Below are 21,386 nucleotides of genomic sequence, written 5' to 3' on the forward strand. Positions count from 1 at the left end.
GGGGGGGGGGCCCATCTGCCAGTTGGGACGCTGCCCGCCGCGGGTGCCCGTCCCAGCCCGCCGTCCCCGTGGGTCACCCTCCGATCACCCTCTCCCGCCCACGGGGTCCCTGGGGCCCTGCCTCCCTGTGGGTGGGGGTGCGGCTGCCGCCTCCTGCTGCCCAGAGGCGGGCCTGCCGCTCACGCCATCTGTCAGAATCTCTGAGGAAAAAGAAGAAACGCTGTTTCTTCTAAGGAAACCAGTTTTGAAAGAAAAAACATTGTTTTCTAAAATAACAATAAAGAAAAATACTCTCCAGTGACTGCAGCACCAACAAAACGTGAGATCTGACAGGAAGTCCCAACGCCTGCAGGCGTCCAGAGAGGCGTGGAAAGGTTCAGTCACCGGCTACACGAAGGACAGCACATACTTCTGTTTCCAATTATAACCTTGGAAATGAAAATCTTACTTTTCTCTAAATTGCCTGTGTCTATTGTAAATCTGACTTGTAATTTTAAAAAACATGCAGAGTAATATACCTGCGGAATAAAAGAGTTGAAATTAGAAGATCCTTTTCAATTAAAAAAAAATATTTCAAATGATTTAATTGTGGAAAGAGTAGTTAGTGTGGTGTTTTTGCCTAGTGGCTCAGGCCTACCCTACGACCACCGCACCCCCACCCGTGTTGTGAAGGAACTCTGCTTTGTGCTGCCACCAAAGCCAACAGTGACCACCCCTGCCCCCCCCCCCCCCCCCCCCCCCCCCGGAATGTGTGTGCACAGGGGCGAGGCTCAGACCATGGACTCTGTCTCCACCAGCCCCTGCAGGCCCTGCTTCCGGGACAGCGTCAGCACGGTGGGCTTCTGGCTGCCGTCCCCGCCGTCACCTGACGGCTGGCGCGACAGGCCTTTCTGCTCCTCCTTGGCCTCCTCAGACACCTCCGGGTAGATCACCAGGAACGTGGCTGTCAGGAAGCCCAAGAAAGAGCCCACGGAGGCCACCACGGGAATGACACGCACGCTCCCAACGGCGTCCACCACGCCCCCGAGGGCGGACGCCACCAGGATCTGGGAGATGTACACTTGGCAGGAGAGGATTGCGCAGTCTATGCCAAAGCCGCGCTTGGAGTTCCCGGGGCTGTGGTGCACATACTGCAAGAGAAGAGAGCACAAGCGTGAGGGCCGGGCGGGGGGGGGGGGGGGGGCTGAGCCGTCAGTCAACGTCCCCGTGGTTCGAATATTAGCTCAGAAGTCTGGACACAAAACTTGCCTTCCACTCAGCCTGTCCCCTGACCCCGTCCCACTTCTATTCAACATTGTATTGGAGATTCTGGCCATTGCAAGAAGGCAAGGAAAATAAGTAAGATGTATTAAGGATTGGAAAAGAAAAAATAAATCTCATTATACACGGATAATGTGATTGTGGATGTCCAAAAGAATCCACAGATACGCTGTAAGAATTAACAGAAGAATACACCATATGTATGGGTTGAAAGGCCCAGTACTATAAAGTTTATAACTCTCCCCAAATTGATCTATTTCATCAATGTGTTTCCAATGCAAAAGCCTAGAAACCGATCTAACATTTAGATGAAAAGTAAACCGTCAAGAATACCCAGGACAATCGTAACGAACATCACAGTTGAAGGACACACAGCACCAGGTGTCGGGTCTTACTACGAAGCTACTCAGAAGAGTAGAACACTGGTCTGAGGACAGACCAGCCAGTGGAAGAGAGGACAGGGCGACCAGAAACAAGGGCACCACCCAATGCCAGCGCCAGCAGCACGGAGCACAGACTGTGGCCAGATGGTGAGAGACGAAAGGGAAGGAAGAACCGCCGCCCTCCATAAGCACAGGCGTGAAGTCAAAGCAGATATTCCAGTCGCATAAGGTTCAAACACTGGCAGGATGACTACACAGGGGCAGAGGTTAGGATGAGGCCCAGCTTTCTGTTGTTTCTGGGTCTGCATTAGCTTTTCCAGTTTGTTTTCCAAAAATCCACTAAGCTCTTCATCACTTACAGTTTGTGTACTTTTCTTGTAGTCATATTATGCTCCAACTAAAAAGCTTATTAAAAAAATAACGCTGTTCTTTGGATTTTCGTTAGTTTGGTATTTGATAGGAACCTAATCACAGTGGATTTACTTTGCTTCTATAATTGTGCAAGGAAAGATTAAACATAGTTTAGGTTTAGGAAGAAAGAAATCCGAGCTTTTTTGGGTTTCTTCCTTTCCTTTTAGGGTCTGTGTTTGAAGCTTGAGAACCACGGTCTACATCCGCACTGTGGCTACTAAGCACTTTGAAAGATGGCTGGTCTGAGTCGAGAGGAACCGTAGGTATAAGATACACCCTCATTTCAGGGCTTGGGGAGAATAATCAATATTTTCTACTGAATGTGTTGAAATAATGGGTGTTTTGGATGTACTGCGATAAACAAAATACACCATTAAAGTGATTTCACCTGTCTACTCTCTCTTTAAATGTAGGTACTCAAAGCATAGACTGACCCAGGTGCCTCACGCTCAACTGGACAGGACAGTGCTGGCAGTCCTCAGGGGTCTACGAGGGGACAATAGGGGGCAGGGAGCCTCCCAGGTGCCCAACCAAAATCCCTCAAGATGCAACTGAAGCCTCCAGGCAGGTACCAGTGGCCCAGGCCACTGAAGGTACAGAGCCTTGCAGCCAGGAAGCCTGGGCCTCAGACTGACCCAGGCAGGTGGTGGCTCTGTTGGTCCCTTCAGAACCAAAGATCTAGGGGGATCACCCCAAATGTCCCCCAAGTGGAAGGTACAGAGCTCTGCCTCGAGATGAGTGGAGAAGAACACGGGCTTTGGAGCCAGATGGGTCTGATGATCTGACCTGATGTACATTTTGGGCTGGTGACCTCGTGCCCCAGCACTTCATCCACTGTTCCCCGCCCCCCAGCCACGGACGCACCTCCTTGATGTCATGGTACTGCCCAAGCAGGGCGTAGGGGCAGTAGGAGATGCTCATGGAGACTATGCCCATGGTGCTGATCATGATCATGGCAACATAGACGTTGGCGAACATGGCCATCACGGCTGTGCCGATGGAGAAGCCCAGAGTCCCCAGCACGTAGATGACCCTGATGCTCAGATCATAGTTGTCCAAGTATTTCTGTAACAGGGCTGTAGAGAGAGTGTGGCCACAAGGCCCTGAGCTGCGTGCCCACCTCACTCCCGTCGGGCGCCCCCCACAGCCCCCTGCTGCCTCCACTCCAAGGAGGCTCCTTCGATGCCCACCTGCCCCCACATCGCGGCCCACTTGCCCCCAACAGCTTGCGGCAAACCGTGCCTCGCTCAACTCCCTGGGGCTCCAGCACCTCAGACATGAGCCCTCTTGGGTCCCAGAGCCCAGAGCCTGGTCCCACCCTGCAGCTCCCTGGGGCTTCCCCGCCCCGTAGGCCGGCCTGGCCAGGACCCTGCCCACCAGTCCAGCCCCACACCAGTCTTGACTTGGGATCTCGAGTTGTGGCTGGTTTCCTCACGGGTGAACCCCTGGGTCTAGAGGGACAGCCTCCTGCCGACCCTTTCTGACCCAGCGGCTTAATGTTACCTCCCCCAGGAAGCACCTCTACGGCCTTCCTGAGAACTTCTCTGTCAAACACAGACAATGCTGTGGTGATGGTCAGGCGGGCTTCCCACTGCTTCATGGCCTTCACCTTGGCCATCCTCAGGTCCAGGCCAGGCTGAAACAAAGCTGACCTCCCCCTCCACGGTTCATGTAGAGAATGGGCAGGACCTAGGCCAGACTTGTTTAAAGAGATCCCGGACCCTGACTGTGCCCCATTTCTGGAAGGTGTGCCTAAGCATGCCACCCCGACCCCCATCCTCAAGGATAACCTGCACCTCCAGGGAAAGGCCTCTCCCCCACGGCAAACTGCTCCCACAGCCACCCTGACGGCTGCAAACACACCTCATGCCCTCATGCAGGCCTTGGGATGCCGGCACCACCTCTCCTTGCCCTCCTGGCTAAGATGCAAAAGACCCTTCTCCCAGGATTGTGGGCATGGTTCCTGGAGTTCCCCCATTCCCGACCCCATCTCCAGCAGAGCCCCTCTCTGAGGAGCCCCCGGGCAGGAACCACAGAGGTCTCAGGATGCCCAATTCTAGACACACAAGTTTCCATGCGTCTGCCCCCTGAACAACAGTCCTGCTCAAAGTCAGGCCCGCCTTCCGAGCAGGATGACCTTGGCCCTATTTCCCATCACTGGGCATCTCCCGGGGAGCAATACTTCTCCACCTTGAGGATCGCTTACCTGAACAAATTGCACCGGTGGCCGCGTAAATCACCAGGCCCCAGCAGCCCATCTTCACGCCAGCATTGTAGGCCTGCCAGGCGGTCGAGTTAGAGGGGGCCTGTTCCGGAAATGAGACTGGGGTTCAGGGGGGCAGGGATCACGTGCCACACCCTTTGGGCAAAGAAAGTGACTTTACATCTCAACTGCAAGCAAGCTCTTCATTTTACAAACAGTGATGAATGCTACACTGACTGACAGGAGACTCAGCCACAGTCCCGGCTGGGACCCAAGCACGTGGTGTTAACCCCTCCCAGCCTCGCCCCTGTCCTGTGCCGGAGCCGGAGGGGAGGGAGGCCAGAGCCTGGGCTGAGGCCATCTGGCCCAATGTCGGGCAACGCTGCCACAGGTCGTGAGCCAGCTAATGGCACGGGGAACAGAACCAGGTCCCGGCCGGGCCAGGCCGCGGCGCAGAGGGGCCCTCCGTGGAGCCGCTGAGCTCTGGGGCAGGCCGGTGCACAGCAGTGGGGCGCTGCGGCAGTGCCCCCCTCAAGCCTCTCCCAGCTGCTCCTGCCTCGTGGAGCCCCCGGCGTCCCCAGCTACTCTCTGTGGACCTTCCGAGCACAGCAACAGGGGCGCACGCTAGCCGCCTGCCCCCCCTGCACCCCCTCGGGAGCAGCCTCTCGGACGCAGCGCGCTAGGCTGCGGCCGCGGGCACACGCGCCCGGGCGCTCACCTTGGGGTCCCCTTCGAAGATGACCTGGCCCATGAAGTCGGTGTAGAAGACCGCCTCGGCGATGACAGAGAACCAGGTGAGCAGGTGGCAGAGGCAGAGACGCATCAGCTCCCTGGGCATCTTCAGCATGGACAGCCAGAGCAGCCGCACGGTGGTCTCGCCCTCGCCCTCCTCGCTCTCCGTGTCGCCGCTCGAGGTGGTGGCCCCGCTCTGGTTCCGGTGCCGGCAGCGCTGTCGCTGCCGCTTCTGCAGGTCGTACAGGTCGCTCATGCTGCGTGAGGGCTTGATGAGCACCACAGCGTTGGCCCGCCGGTACCGGTAGCGGTGGGAGCCGATCTTGCCATAGTAGGAGAAGGTGCTGGAGGCCTGCCGCCGGAACATGTGCCTGCGCCGCCTCATGGAGCCGGACGCGGCGGGGGGCTTCACGTCCACCCTCGTGTAGCCCACGGGGCCGTCTTTTGGGGGGGAGCCGCTGCCGTTGGGGACTTTGGCTTCATTCAAGTGATTATCGAGCAGCGTCTCGTCCTCTTTCGCCGTTTCCCTGAGCAGTGAGGCCAGGCGGGGCGGTGGCCTGGCTCTGGCGAGCTCCTGGCTGGTGCTGCGGGGGGTGCCGGGGTAAGAGCCGTCGTGGAAGATGGAGGGCTCGATGTCGGGCAGGAAGGGCAGCTCGGGCTCCAGGTCCAGGGCGGCGTCCGGCACATGCAGCACCGAGTCGCTCTTGCTGCGCACCATGTCCACGCTCAGGTAGTCCAGCGTGAGCTCGTGCTCCGACTGCACCTCCTCGGGGAACAGGGCCACGCCGCCGTCCAGAACATTCACACGGGCAGTGGGGGGCAGGGCGTCGGCCCCCTCCCCGCCCCGCTCCTGCTGGGGGCTGTACTGCTCCTCCTCGATGCTGAGCAGGTGCAGGGCCACCGACACCACGAAGATGATGGCCGCGAAGAAGAAGAGCACCTGGTTCTGTGTCCGGAGCCAGGCGCCCAGGAAGGTCTGCGTCCAGTCCAGCCCCCCCAGCACGTAGCCGACGGCCCCGCCGAGGCCTGAGTGGGTGGTGGAGACAGACGGAGCCTGTGAGCCATGTCGGGCGGCTCGACACTCCCTCCCAGGAGGTGAGGGGGGGGGGAGGGGGGAAGTTAGGAAAAGATCTCGAAGGGCCCTTACCCTTAATCACGACCCGAGCCAACATTCATAGCTACGTCCTGAGTCAGGACAAGTTTTGGGGATGGAAAATGAGTAAATGGTAGGAAAAACAAGCTGAGAAACTACAGCTGACCCTAGGTTTGGAGTTCTGGCTTAACAGACTCCTGCCTAAGGAATCAGGAGCAGCTATCTGCCAGGATAGGAAACAGATGGCTGCCCGGGACTCTGGGCAGCACTGACCGCCATCCCTTAAGCTCAGGAAGCTGCTGTTCCCAACGGATGTGAGCAGTGCCCGAGTGCAGGGAGAGCTTAGCAGTGGCCTGCTCACCGCCTTGCTGGCCAGCGCCGCCCAGTGCCACCCGACGGCCTTGGGGAGGAGGGCCTTGGGAACAGCCTCGGCGCACCGGCCGGCCTGGGGCCAGCTGGGCGCGCTCACCAGTGGAGAAGGCGTGGGTGTTAAGGGGGCGCGCGCTCACCGGCGGAGAAGGCATGGGTGTTAAGGGCCATGTTCTGCTCTTCACTGTCCACCACGTCCAGCAGGTAGGCCCGGATGGGGCCCTCGGTCGCGTCGGCGCTGAAATCCAGGACGACCACCCCCAGCACCGTGAGGACGATGCCAATGGGCTGCCGGTTGGGGACATCGCCAAGGGACAGACCTGACCAAACATACAGGGGCAGTCAGATCTCAGCTCCCAAGACCAGACAGCCACCTACAGGGGGATGGGGGCGCTCTTGCCAACGCCTGAAAGGGGCGTGTTCCTGGGCACAGACGTTCAGTACAGAAGACAGGCCCTGTTTTTTCCATTTCTGTTGTTTGCAGGGTTATTTCTGCTCCCCAGTCACATTAACTGTTCGGTGAACCTCAAAGCTTACTTACCTTCGCATTTTGTAACTAAAAAGGGAAAACGATCCTTCCTCCCCAACCCTCACTGGGGAAGGAGGACCGTGTTCGGAGCACTAAGTGAACATCAGTGTGAGGAAAGGTGATGTGTGACACACTCAGTCACACGCACCCCACCGGGGTTCGAGGTCAGCTCCCGGGCCAGGGCCTGCGGGGGTGCTCCTTCGGCGCTCACTGAACACGTGATGGGTCTCCCTGGTCATCCACTGTAGTTTCACACCTTCCAACGGAAGACTGCTTGAGTTTGTCTCACTGATGCTGCGTGGTGAGCATGTGTTTATTTTCCAAGAAGAACAAACCTTCCAAGGCCGGCACTGATGACACGTCGTACTCAGACCGTACCCAAGGCACCAAGCCAGAAACACAGGCCAGCTGTGCAGAGGGCCACACCCAGACCTCAGGTGACAGACCACCCCAGCCCACAGAAGTGCTCATGATCTGCCCCGGGGTCGTCAAGTGCATTCTTGGAGCAGCCCACGTTCCAGAAAGGTGCGGCTCTGAGGAGCGACGGGAATGGCCCCACTTCTAGAACAATTCCTCCCTCAGCAGGTTGTAAGCACCCAAAGGAAGCAGCAATCACATGCCACGTCTCACCTGCCATGAACCCAGAGACCAAACTGGTACCCCAGTGGCCAAGCTACAGCTGGGTCCATGAGGCCGGCTGGCATCCTGTACCCATGGATGTGGAGGGGCCGTGGGTAGAGAACCTGGGCCCCGGGGCAGGTTAGCTGCAGCATGGGAGGTGCAGGGGAGAAGCCCAGGAGAAGCGTGAACACAGCTAGACAGGGTACCAGGCGGAGGCCAGAGCCCCCACGTCACTGCCATGCCAGCCCCACAGACACAGCCTCGGAGAACGCCATGCTTTCTCTCTGGGTCAAAGTGCTGGCAAGGGACACCTGCTCCATCGGCTGAAGGGGACAGGCTGAGAGCACCAGCAGCCCCGTGCCCACAGTTCCCGGAAAGCGGCCCCCTCCAGACTTCTGGCCAGCCGGCTGCAGTGGCCTTCCCGGGCCCCAGTCCGGCCCCACACAGGCCCCTGAGAAACCAAGGGTTTCTGGGGCCTCTCCGTGAGTGATCCAATGTCACCGCTTCCACCTCACTTGACGCAGACTTGGGGTCTGCTGGTATACGTCAGAACACAGATGAAGCCTCGGTCTTAAAAAGTCACTGCCCGAAAACAAGGTCTTGTTTTGAACAGTTTTGATGGGCTCCCTCAGGGCAAAAACTATTTTCCCACACAGACTGGCTTTAATTACAAAACAAAACAACAACAAAGGCAGAACCAACCATGAGTACACGAGACAAAAAAACAAGTATGGGCTTGGGTCTGGCCACTTTCAATACCAAGTCTGAGAAAAGGAGAAAAGAGAAGGGGGAATTTCTGAAACTCTGGAAACAGGACGCGCTGTCAGATACGCAGGGGACACAAGCGGGTCACAACAGGAAGTGCTTCCCTGCGAACGGGTCCCCACGGCGTTCCCACGTGGGGCCCGGCCCCAGCCCTGCCAGGAGAGCCCGGAAGGCCCGCGCCAGCCCACGGCCGGCCAGGCTGACCTACGGCGCCGAGAGCACAGCCCGTCCGCCAGGCCGTGGCGGAGGGACACTTACCGATGGCAGAGCCGTTAAGGAAGAGTGCCACGCCGAAGAGCACGCCGACGCACAGGGCAAGGATGAAGGGCCGCCGGCGGCCCCAGCTCAGGGTGCAGCGGTCACTGGCGGAGCCGATGATGGGCGTGAAGATGAGGCCGAGGATGGGGCTCAGGAACCAGGTGAGGCTGTAGTACTGCTCCGGAAGGCCTGTGGCAGACACGTGGCGAGCTGTCACGGGGGCGAGCACGCGCAGACACACGTGCACACCTACACCCGGGGCCAGGAGAGGCACCGTGGGGTCCAGGACCTACCTTTGAAGCTGGAAGATTTGAGACCCACCAAAGCCCAACCGAGAAGCATCAGGGGGCTGGAGGCCAGCACCTGGGCCTCGGAGCAGGCATCCCCGACAGCCGGGCACTAAGTGTGACAAGCGGCACTTGCTAGACCCAGCAGAGCCTGGACCGGCCACGCACACACAGAGACCAGGCACCTGCGGTGCCACTAATGCTGACCAGGGCCCCACGTCTCCGGCTGCTCAATGCCACCTCACTGGCACCAGGCATCGCACCCCCATCAGCCCAGAACTGGGGTAGGAGTGAGGACCGCCCCCTCCCCCCGCTGCTATTCTGGGCCCTTCTGGGCCTCACTGCCCAAAATCCATCACAGGAGTCCTGCTGAGGGGCCGCACAGACACTGACATGCTCCCTGACCCCCACGGTGGGCTTCTGAGTGGCTCCTAAGGGGCCAACGAGAGGGGAGGCCTGGGTTGGTGTTCAGCTGGAGCCAAGGTGTTTTACCTGGCACCAGATATCCACTCTGCTCTGACCCTCCTAACTGCCCTGGGAGGTAGGGGTTATTGTGCCCATTGTCCAGGTGGGGAATCTGAAGCTCAGAGAGGTTAGGTAACCTGCGCTGGGTCACACAGTGAGAAGGTAGGACCCCCTCACACTACCTGCTGCCACCCTATCGCACAAACCCCGTGCCCGTCACCAGGTGATCGGCACACTCCACACACCAGAGTGCTACACTCAGCTGGGGGGACCAGGCTGCAGCCACGCACAAGCCGGACCCCACACGTGCCGGGCACGGAACGGCTCACAACGTGCGGTCCGTTTACATGAAGTCCAAGTGGCTAACGGGGGCTCTACTGGCAGATGCCAGGGTGGCGGTGGCCCTTAGGAGGGGTGGGGGCTTCGGGGCTGGTGTGTAATCATCTTCTTGACCTGGATGGGGGTCACTGGGGACCCGTCTCCCTGCCACAGGCTGCCACCGTGCACCTGTGTCCTACCTCAATGAAACGTTTACTCAGACAAGGACAGCGCTCCGGCCTGCCAGCGATCCCCCGGTCAGCGTGCCGCGCCGCCACGGGCACTGGGGAACGGGGTGCTGGGGTGCACCACTGGGAGCCGCACTCGTCAGCAGAGGGACGCACCCTCCACTAACGCACCCTCCACTAACACACCCACGCACGCCATCCACAGGTCAAGGCGTCTCTTCGGCCTCTACACCAGGCAGACCCGTCCTCCTACTGATGTCCCAGCACCGTGCCACCTGCTGAGGGACATGTCCCGCGACGTGCCATGGCTTCTGCCGCAGGCCTGGGGCCTCGCCTCTCCTCGGCAAGGGCAGGCAGAGGGGGCAGCAGCAACCGCCCAGGCCGGGCCCACGCTGCCCCAGGAAGGACTGCGAGCGAAACTACTCCACGTGTACGACGCGGAGCGCTCTTACCCCTGGGTACATGGACTCTTACTTTTGTTGGGGTTTTTAATATGGCACAACTTTACTCATGAACACTGACTGGCCAGTGAGAAGACCCCAACCACCGACCCTCTGTTAACCCATCCTCGGGCTGCAGAGGCCAGCCCATGAACCCCCCTCTGGTCCGGCCCGTGGCTGTGGCTGGCCCCCTCCATCCCTGGAACACCCTCACCTGCCAGGCCTGCATCCACCTACCCCGGTGATACCAAACCCTCCCAAGACGCCGGGTTCCCAACAAACCCACGCTCTCCAGTGAGACGCCAGTCTCACCCAACTGCCACGCACCCCCGCCCGCACCCTCCTTGGCCACAAGCACTCCCTGCTGGCATCACGTCTTCGTGACTCCTGGCTCAGGCAATGCACACACTGCTGGTCCAGGTGCCGGGGGATCAGCACCCACAACCTGCCCGGGACCCGCTGGGCCTGCCCTGGGGGCATGGCAGCGAAATCTGGAATTCTGCTCATCTTTGCCTTATGTCCCCCCCGAGCCCTGTCAGGAGCACGCGCACTCCCAGCGGTTGTGGCTCATCACTGACCTTTTCATCCCGTGAGCTGCCCCCTTTCTCGCTGGCAATGCCCGTCTCTACTGGACGTCCACTTTGTCTGAGGCGGGTATGCTTGTCCCCACGAACTCGGGCTTCCTACCTGCCCGGCAGATCTCGACCCATCCATTCTCAAGCCACTGTGTCATATTCTGAGAGTGGGTGTCGCTCTCAGCACAACAATGGCTCTTCTTCACCCCTGCTCTCTGGCCTGTTTCGTCCACTTCCACGTAGCGCAATTCCTTACGTGGCTGAGAGAATTCCTTACGTGCCACGTTGCTACTCACTGTCTCTGCACCTCTTGTTCCTGCCTGCTTTGGGCCAAGTTAACAGAATACTGCCTTGCATTCCATTTTAATTTATGTATTGGCTTTTCAGCATCATTTTGTAAGTGGTTGCTCTGGAGATTTCATTACACACCAACTTTTCAGTCTAGTGGATGAGAAGCTCAGCACGTAAGAAAGAACCTCACCATCATCTGTGTCTTTGCGCCCGAGTCTCTTCATGCTACATGTGGTACATGCATCCCATCTACAGACAGCATAAACCCCGTTCTGTGCTGTAAACAGTCAGATTTAAGGGAATTAAAAGGAAAACTCTTTATTTTTACCTCCCATTTCACCACTTCTTCCTTCCTTCCTGAAGACCAAGTGTTCACATGGTAACACATCCCTTCCGCCTGAAGGACTGTCTTTAGTCTCCTCAGCATTTCTTACAGCAAGCTGCTGATGTATTTGCTCTTATAAATGCTCTTGTATTTTACCTAAAATCTCTTTCACTTCTATTCTACGGGATATTTTTGCTGGATAAAGAATTCTGGGTTAACTCCTCCCACACCGCCCTCCATGTTGAGGCTGTCATTCCCGTTTCTGCAGAGGAGGCTGTGACATTCCATGTGACTGGGGATGTGAAATGTCTTCCTTTCCTCCGGGTGCTTTCAAGAGTTTCTCCTTCCTGTTGATTTTTAGCACTCTGACGATGATGAGCCGAAGCAAAGTTTTCTTTTTCTTTCTCCTGCTTGGACTCCACTGAGCTCCATGAATCCGTACACACACGTCCTTCAGCACACGTGGGAAATCTTCAGTTAGTACTGCACAAACTTTTCATGCCCCCTCCTCTAGCTCCTCTCCCCTGGGGCCCAATCGCAGGTGCGTCAGGCCTGCTGACACTGCGTCCCGGCGTCCCGAGGCCCTGCCCCTTCTGGTCTCCACCTTTGTCCTCTCTGTCCTTCAGTCATTTCTGCCAACCAAGCCTTCGGTCTTTCTCCCATCATCCCCCAACTCCCCTACTTTTCCCAGATATTACATTTTTCAGTTCCTGAATTTCCATTTGGTTCTTCTTCAATAGTTTCTCTCTGTTGAGATCTACTGCTTCCCACTATGAGCATGTTTTCCTTTACGTCCTTGAGCACCTTAAACACACCTGAGGATTCCAACGAGTCATCACCTTGGGGTGAGTCTCCACTGCTGCCTTTTCTCTGGACTAAGGGTCACATTTTCGTCTTCCCTGTATTTTACCTCTAATAATACTAAGCTGTACCCTACACAGTATAAATGATATGTTGCAGAGACGCTACATTCTGCTATATTCCTCTGAAGGCTGTGGATATTCTCATTTTAACACGTAACTTGGCTAGACTCAAACTCAAAACTCTCCCCCGCAACAGGAGCCAGAAGAAATCTGTCCCATTTTTCTTTTTAGCTGAGCTGCTTAAACTCTGGCCCATAAATCCACCATTTCAAAAACCAGCCAAAGGAGCGCCTGGGTGGCTCAGTCGGTTGGATGTCTGCCTCCGACTCAGGTCATGATCTCAGGGTCCTGGGACTGAGCCCCGTACATCAGGCTCCCTGCTCAGTGAGGAGCCTGCTTCTCCCTCTGCCTGCCACTCCCCCTGCTTGTGCTCTCGCTCGCTTGCTCTCCTTATCTCATATAAATAAAATCTTTAAGAAAATTAAAAACTTTTAAAAAGCAGATAAATAAAATCTTAAAAAAAAAACCAAAAAACAGGCAGAAAAATGAGCAGAGACGTTGCAGGATTTGGAGTTTCCCTGGCTCAAACTCTGCCCCAAACTTTGTGCTTGAGTCCTTCCAGTAACAGCATGTATCCAGCGTCGTAGCTGCCTATCTTCAGGCTGAAGGCCGTAAAATGACGCGAACTTGCCCAGCACTGCTCCCTTCTTCTGGTTTCCGATGTTCTCCAGCGGCTTCAAGGAGCTGCTTTTACATTCGGCCCTCACTTTGTGTGAACGGCAGAAAAGTTCTTCTGGTGGGAGCTGCTGTGCCTAGCTTCTGCGTGGTTTTCAAAATGAATAATGCTGAGGGATCATTCCATTCAATCCTCGCAAAGCTCCGTGAGGCCCAAAGTATCGCCTTCACTGCAGCCCGTACTCCCACCACCTCTTCCGGGCTGCTTCGCTGCATCACAAGCTCCGTGAAGAAAGGGACGAGGTGTGCTCTGTGCCCTGCCATAGCTCCAGCAGGTGCTCAGTAGCTACTGACCGAACCAAAGGGTGTCCTTCAGCAACGGCCAGCAGTTCCCCAGGGAAGGAAGCTGCCCCACCAAAGGGGCCCTCTGGAAAACAGGGCTTCCTGTCCCCCCATGAGAGGGCTGGCAGCAAGGGCAGAAGCCTGGCCCTGCCCCGGACAGCTCCCCGTGCCCGACGGATGCCCAGAAAATGCATGGTGGTGGCGACTGAGCCCAAAGGTGTGCTCACACTGTGGCTCGCGCTCCAGTCCAGCGCCAGCTGATGGGTCCGTGAGCTGGGGAGGTGGTGTGCGTGTACCTGGGTGCCCTGCGCAAAGGGCTGCTGCTGTGCCAGGCCCGTGCCACACGCCGGCCCGCCCTAACGGCTGCTTCCTGTGCTAGGCTTGCTCAAGGTGGCCTTGCCGAGCAGGAGCACTGGGCCACGGCGGAGGGGGGGGGGTGCTTGTGGGAGCCCCGCTCAGGCTACATCCCGGAGATGCCCAGATGGCCTCTGGCCCGCAGCACCCGGACGAGGGGAGACAAATACTGGGAAGCTGTCACTCCTTTCTGAGAACAGGCACATGACCAAAACCGAACAGTCATGTGATTCAAACCCCAATCTTAGAAACACATGAGGAAACCAGCCACGCGGACAGGGGTCAGCAATTCACCCCAAGCCTGGGTAGTCGCACAGAGCGCCGGCTGGCCTTGGCAAAGCGGAGGTCAAGACACGGAGCACGACACGTGCCCTGGAGGCTCTATTCCCTGAGAGACAACAGGCTGGGGGTGAGCCACCCGGTTCTCCAGAGCGCCTGGGACCCGCACGTTGCCAGCCCCTCTCTTGCCCAGCCCAGATAAAACGCACTATGTGGTGGGCTCAGGTGCGTCCCCTTCCTACAGCGCCAATCCCCCAAACAAGCTTCTCCCCGCCCCTACCTTGCATTCACCCCTCCACCGACGGCGGTCTGGCCTACCCCACAGCCCTCCAGGTCTGCCCTCTCGCGGGCCACCACTGTTGCCAACAGAGCTGGTCCTCGTGTGCTCCACTCAGCCCAAGCCCCATAAGGGCAGAGTGCTGGCATCATGCCTGGCATACCGCGGGCACCAAAACCACGTGCTGGATGGAGGGGCCGCTGGGCAGCAGTGCCTGCAGCCCCACCCCGGATCCCCAGCACCCGGCCGTGCCTGGCTCCTCACTCCAGCAGGGCTCTCTTCCCAATGGGGTGGCCCTCATGCTCTGCATGTGAACCCCCCACCCCAGCCTCCCTGTCCACCTGGAGCTCCCCACACCCCCCAGCACAGCTCTGCCCCCCCTTCCTGTGCTGCCAACCCGTCAGGCCTCCCACCTTCTCTGTGACCGCCACTAACTCATCCCCCTCCCTGCCCAATATCCAGGGTGATCTCCTCAAGACACGCCACAGCTGCAACCCTCTGTGCTCAGAAGCCTCTGCCCGAACACTTGGGGTGGGAAGGGTGGGCTGGATCCTGCCCCGCCACACATCCTCAGAGGAGACTCACCAGGCCTGGCAGCTCCCAGGCTTCCTGTCCCCATGTGTCCCCTCCAGCTGGACACCCCAAAGTGTCCACCCATTGAGAAAAGCGCCCACAGAGGGGCCCACAGAGCAGAGGCCAAGGAAAGCAGGAGAGCATGGGAGGAGCAGAGAGGACCCACAGCAGGGCCAGCTCCGTGGTGTTCTCCCCAGTCCTCCCAAAAGTGAACCCCAGGTCATGGCACCTGGGGCCCAGCAGGGAGCCCCCGGGAGGGGGATGGCGGGGGTGGGGGGCGAGCTGGGCACGGCGGAAGTGGCAAGGGACAACGGCTTTCTTTGTCCAGCAGGTTGACAAGAAGCATCAGCACTTCCCATCACGTCCCCCAGGCAGCCCCAGGGGCGAGCGAGCCCGGTCTCCCCACTGCCGCGAGGCTGCGGCTGGGACACCTCCGACAGCGCATTTCCCAGCACAGCTCTCAACAAACAGCATGCTGCCCGTAGTAAATGATTTTTGTTTTCTCCCAGGCAGAAGCTGAACAACAATGGTGGGACCAGGAAGGCTCCCCGTTCACAGGAAATGCTCAGTGTGTCAGCATCGTCGGAGGGCCGTGCGAGGTCACGGGCATCGGTGACCATGCTGCTCACGCGCGGCAGCTCCCATTCAATGTGACGGCTTTTTTGATAAACTGGTCCTTGTTGGGGGAGGGGAGCCAGGGGACTGGGAAAGTGGCCTACAAATGTTTAACAAAAGATCTGAACCGGGAATAGGAACGTACATTCTTTTTTTCAATAGACAAAGCCTTCCACATCAAGATAGGTTTGTATTCTCAGACAAGAATTCCATGATAACGCTTAACTCATGAGAACTAGCTCTCCGGCGGACAGGCCCACCAGCCCTGCGTGACCTCTGATGAACATACATCAACGAGCCCTGGGGGCAACCCTGGCAAGGGCCACGGGCACCCCCAGACACGACCACCGGGCCTGCAGCACTGAGCCGAAGCCACCGGCTCAAGAGCAACGGCCCCAGGGAGGAAAGGGACCCCTGCTCAGGGAGGGCCTACACTGGGCAGAGGGGGGCAGGCACTCCTCCACCTGCACGGAATGTTCTAGAACCCCAGAGCCACGGGAAGGTAGGGAGTGCAATGAAGGGCAGGGAGCAGCAACTGGCGTTTTCAGGTGAGGATGAACAAGCCCCACGTGTGTGCACACAAGCCCTTCCCAGAGGTCCAGAAGCCCACCGCCAACCAGGCTGCTCTCAGGGGCGTCCCCAGCACCCAGGCTGTGCTCCCCACGTGTGCTCCTTCACCACAGTGCTAAAGAGTGGGCTCGGGTACCCAGAGGGTGCAGCCCCCACCTGGGCGGGCTGTGGGGGGTGCGGGTCCCCTCGAGGTCAGGGACGGAGAGGAAAGTGGTCAGTTCATGCTCCCTGTGGGTGGATGATAAAGAAGTTTGCCCGAGGGGTTCTCTGGGGCTCACTGTGCCACGTCACAACGCGCTATTCTGAACAGAGGCAGCAGTTTGGAAATGGTGTCCTTCAAACTTACTGGGGGGCACTGAATTCCTGCCCCGTCACACATCCTCAGAGGAGACTCACCTCGGGGTTCTGCATTGTCTTTCTTCTGGTAAAACAAGCACTCCCCAGCCCCTGCACTGGCTCTGAAGCTGGGCTGTTTCCAGGGAATAAAGGTGCACAGCGCCCACCAGCCCCGCACTGGGGGCTCCCAACGCCTCCGTGCTGGGGGTACTGGTCCTATTTTAAAGGAGGAGGAGACTCAACAGCCCACCTGGATGCACTTGGCGGGTCACTGAGCCTCTGGAAAGCCAGGGGCGCGAACCTCCCACTGCCCTGGTGCCCAGCTGCTGTGGGCCCTTTCCTTCCCGGAAGCGCCTCAGGAGCACAGCCCCCTGCCAGCTGGAGCACCAGCTGCTCTCGCCCCAACCACCAGCACAACCACCCACCTCACAGCTCTAAAGTACACACTGCAACAAGCAAGCATCTTCGTGATGGCACAGCCATGTTACCTTATCGGTACAAGAAATCACAAGGCGCTTGGCCTAAGATTCTAGAAGCTTCCCGAAGTGCATGAAATGCAGCTAATCCCGCAGCCAGGCCTAAGCTCCTGGGTCAGGACAGTTGCAATCTGTGGCCACCTCTCAGAGCTACACGGCTTCCAGAAGCCAACAGCTGCCCGCCCACCAAGAGGACCCTGGCCTCGGAGGTGGATAAAGATTCTTCAAATTCAACATGTGCAGAATCTATACCCTGATTCGTGGCTCCAAATCTAGTCCCCCTCGGGGGTCCCCCAACTCAGGAAAAAGGCCACCATCCACCCAATCATGCTGGTGGAAGGCCAAGAGTCCCCTCCCACCCCACGGGCCCCAGAGCTCAGCTCTGCGTCCCCCCACCACTGCGCCCCCCAGGGCCTCCTGCCCAGACCCCTCACCCCACCCCGCCCTCTGTCTCCCAGTGCCTCCAGCTCCTTCGTGCCCTCAAAGGGCTGCACTTCCACAGGAGTGCAACAGAACAGACCTCTCCAACTGTCCCCTGCTTCCCCATGTCTTCCCACCACCCACCAGTTAGCAGCCAGCAGCCTTCCAAAACCCTAAATGAGTGGATGTCCTGGACTCACCAGCTGCCACAGCTCCCAACCCCCGGCCTACGAGGTCCACGAGCTGGCGGGGCCGGCCCCATAGCAGACCCCCTTTCTCGCCCCTTTCGAGGCTCCAGCGACCCCACCCCCGACCTTCTGTTCCTAGGCTCACGGACCCCGGTGTCTGCATGGAAGCCCCCCCACCAATCTTTGCAGGGGTGGCTCCCTTCATCATTCAGACGTTCCCGCCATGGCGCCAATCACCATCTCAACCCGTCTGTTGGGGCATTTCCACCGCCTGCCGCAGAAGGCCCTCAGCAAATCCTTGGGGAGAGAAGGAGAGCAGCATGCCTCCCACTAGGCGGCGGCCCCACGGCCCAGACCCCAGCAGCCTTTCCAGCACACAGTGGGTGCAAGCAGCCTCCAGCCCCAGGAGATGGGGCCAGGCCCCACTGAGCACCAGAGAGCCGCGTGGGCTCTGCAGCCGGAGGCCGAGGACACGCTGACAGAGGTGAGCCCTCTGAAGATTCAACAAGAAGACACGTGCACACAGCTCAGCCCCGGGTATGTGGGCTGCTCCACACACGAGCCTCCCTCCCTGCGTCACTGGGGCCATAGTGCTGTCAAGCTTTCAGTGGGCACGGAGTTTAAAACACTGGGAGGACAACCCAATAGCTCAATGACACGATCAAAACAAAGTTCTCTGGGCGTCCATGTGCTCTCAGTAAACAGGGGACCGTAAAAGCTGGCCGGCCGGACGTCCACACTGTGTAGGTCATAGCCCACTCCCGGAAGTCAGCCTCCCTGGGAGGCGAGAGGCACAACCCTTGATTTCTGGGCCAGAAAGCTCCCACATACATGCCACACCTGCCCCGAGAGAACACGGGCCCCCAGCGAGCACCCAGCCCTTCACCCGGAAGGCGCACACGGAGACGCTCAGGTGCCTGGCACTGGCTGGCGGGGCCCATGCCCCCACAGGATGGACTTCAAGTCACAAACACGGCTGAGGGCAGCTCCCAGACAGTCCTGAGGACAGCGAGACATGCGAGCGTGGGAGTCTAGAAGAGCAGGGCTGAAACCAAGCCCCTGCCTCTGGAACTACTCCCCACCCCCCACCCCCCGAGCATGTTCTCAGATCCTCCATCACAGACCTCACGGGCCCCCCACCGGGGCTCCACAACCTCTTCTTCCTGGTGAAATCAGACACCTAAGAAGTTCCATGCCCGGGTAATGTGGACACTGACACCTTCCTTGTTTCCTGGCAGAAACCAGCAGAATGCTGAGGTGGGGATATGCTGCAAGGGAGACAGGCGGACGATGGGGACCAGGCACTCTGGCGGGCACCTGCGCCAGGGAGGATGCCGAGGCGGGTCCACCACCTCCCGGAGCCTTGCTCCCCTCGACTGAACAGGGAGGGCTGCCTGAAAGAAGCTGTGGTGTCCGAGGAGGAGGCTGACAGATGGCTGGGACAGGACGGGCAGCTCACAGGAGGCTGAGAAGTACCCCGAAGGTCCCCGAGAGCAGCCTGCTGCTGGCACGCACCATCATCACAGGCCCATACGTTGAGCTCGCAGGCGGGGATGGCCACCGTGCCCTCTGCGGCCCTCCCAGCAGTCCAGAACCGGACCCCGGCAGCGTCGCTGCAGCCTCAGGCCCAGTACAAGCAGGAGGCAGACTGCTTTGAAGAAAAGGACCATAGGAAACTGCATCCCACACAGGACAGCCTCGCCCGGGACCTTCGGGGGGGACTGAAAGGTAGCAGGTGAGGCCCAGGGCCAGTGTGGAAGGCACACTCTAGTGTGAGGTCCCTCCCCATTGTGACATTTGCCTTTTGCTAGCACCCTCAGCGTCCCACAGGACCTGGCCTCCCCACCAGCAGCTGCCGTTCACCATGAAAGGCTCCCAGAACCAGTCAGGAAACATGCCAGCTCTACCCGAGCCCTCGGTCCCGATCAGACCGATGGCTTGCCTCTAGAAAATTCCCCTCCATGCGGCCATGACTAGGGCCCGAAGTGACTGCTCTGACAGAGTGGTCTCACGACCCAGGAGGGCTGGTACTCCTTGGCCCACTCAGCATACCGGGCTCAGCTCTGACCCTTCCTCCCAGCAGCTTAGGTTCCCAGCGGCTGTCCTTGTGGTGGCTGTAGGACTAGCTGCTGAAGAGCGTGTCCCCTCCTCTAAACGCTGGTGTGCCCTCCCTGAGGACAGGAGGGCTCGGGTCGCCTCCCCTCCCAGCAAAGGGGACCTGCACGCTCAGGCTCTGCTCACCAGCCCCGTGGAGGTGAGAGCCGGGCGCGGCCCAGGGTCCCACCCCACACCAGTCAGGTGTCTTCTCCTCTGCTTGGACACCACCCACTCCCCTCTTTGCGGAGGTGAGCAAGTAAGCTTCAGCAGGTGCCCAGGAGCCCATTTAAAAATACTGCGTGTCAGGGGGCGCCTGGGTGGCTCAGTTGTTGGGCGTCTGCCTTCGGCTCAGGTCATGATCCCGGGGTCCTGGGATTGAGCCCTGCATCGGGCTCCCTGCTCCGCGGGGAGCCTGCTTCTCCCTCTCCTTCTGCCTCCTCCCCCGCTCATGCTCGCTCTCTCTCTCAAATAAATAAAATCTCTAAAATAATAATAAAATAAAATTCCCAAGTGTCGAGTCGCAGCGGCACAGAGAATAGCCCCTGCAACCTGCAACGCTGCTGCGTCTACCCAGCCTGCAAGTCCGGCCGGGCTGTGGTTACATTCTGCTCTACTGGCATAATCTAGCAAGGTGGGAGAATATGGGGAGCCAAAGGCCTTCTGCTACCCTGTGAACGCTGCCCTGCACCAGCGACAGGCAGCAGGCCGCCGGGGGCGGGGGGGGGGGGCGGAGCTTGGTGTGAAAATGGGGAAGTGTTCAGAGCTCAGGCCTCCCCGGGGCTGGCCCAGCGGAAGAGGAAGAGTGTGGGGCACAGGGCAAAACTGCTGCTGGGTCCAAACAATTACCATCAAAACAGGCCGCAATTCTCCTTAGTCATGTTCTTAAATGACAGCAAAATGTAAGCAGGTGTATGTCTAAAAGGAACTTCAAGCAGAACACAATCTGATTTGAACTGATGCGAGGTCAGACCTCCCCGCCCCCTCCACCCAGCCCACCTCCTGCTGGCAGAACCCTCCAGGGCTCTGGCCACTTTCTGCCTAGGCCCAGGGTCTTGCCCAAGCCGGTTCACCCAACCTCAACCCGGACTCTCTCCCAACCCAGCCCCTCCCACCTCAAACTGAAACTCAGGTTTCCAGGTCCCCCGTTTTCCATTTTGTGACTCACCCCCGTCCAGATACAGTACTTCTAACACAGTTAATACAGATTCTCAATGTTAAATTGAAGTGTCTTAAAGTTACTGTGATGTTCCCAAAATACTTCACAAGCATTTAGATACACCCATATCCACTCTTCACCTAAATGGAGGGCAGACAACGTATACTGCACCCAAGACAAATCCTACTGACCTTCTATTTACATAACTTATGTGTGTACATGTTTTGTACACATCAAAACATGTTAAGATTTAAATGGCTGATTTTTTTTTTTTTCTAAAGGGTTTGTTTTTTTTTTGTTTTTTAAAGATTTTATTTATTTGAGAGAGCGAGAATGAGAGAGAGAGAGAGAGCATACGAGAGAGGGGAGGGTCAGAGGGAGAAGCAGACTCCCTGCTGAGCAGGGAGCCCGATGCGGGACTCGATCCCGGGACTCCAGGATCATGACCTGAGCCGAAGGCAGTCGCTTAAACAACTGAGCCACCCAGGCGCCCTGGCTGATTTTTTTAATGACAAAATTACCATCATCTGGAAAATATTTTGCGGGTAGACACATTCTATACCGATTGTTTTTAAGATAAAAGTTAAGAGCGTTTGCTCTAAAGTTTATCATTGAAAAAAACCTCTCTGGGATTCTAATTTTATTTCTGATA

General features: G+C 58.1%; 1 protein-coding gene across 3 annotated transcripts in view; it reads right to left on the bottom strand.

Annotated features, from left to right (window-relative positions):
- Nucleotides 1–242: 242 nt before the first annotated feature.
- The window catches only part of SLC45A4 (solute carrier family 45 member 4), a 48,951-nt gene continuing 27,807 nt past the window's right edge, over nt 243–21,386 (bottom strand). For 2 of the 3 annotated variants that reach the window (XM_025871193.2, XM_025871194.2), the window contains 6 exons: nt 8,625–8,813; nt 6,592–6,771; nt 4,976–6,015; nt 4,261–4,360; nt 2,919–3,130; nt 243–1,130 (listed from right to left, as the gene is read on the bottom strand). In XM_025871193.2, coding sequence (XP_025726978.1) covers nt 771–1,130; nt 2,919–3,130; nt 4,261–4,360; nt 4,976–6,015; nt 6,592–6,771; nt 8,625–8,813 — 2,081 coding nt within the window. In that variant the 3' untranslated portion in view covers nt 243–770. Of the gene's footprint in view, nt 1,131–2,918; nt 3,131–4,260; nt 4,361–4,975; nt 6,016–6,591; nt 6,772–8,624; nt 8,814–20,152; nt 20,257–21,386 lie in introns of those variants that run through there. The other variant, XM_073893277.1, reaches the window with a different exon arrangement.

Source organism: Callorhinus ursinus, unplaced genomic scaffold, assembly GCF_003265705.2.
Source record: "Callorhinus ursinus isolate GAN/ISIS: 27379988/994484 unplaced genomic scaffold, GSC_fseal_2.0 scaffold5, whole genome shotgun sequence".
Classification (NCBI taxonomy): Eukaryota; Metazoa; Chordata; class Mammalia; order Carnivora; family Otariidae; genus Callorhinus; species Callorhinus ursinus.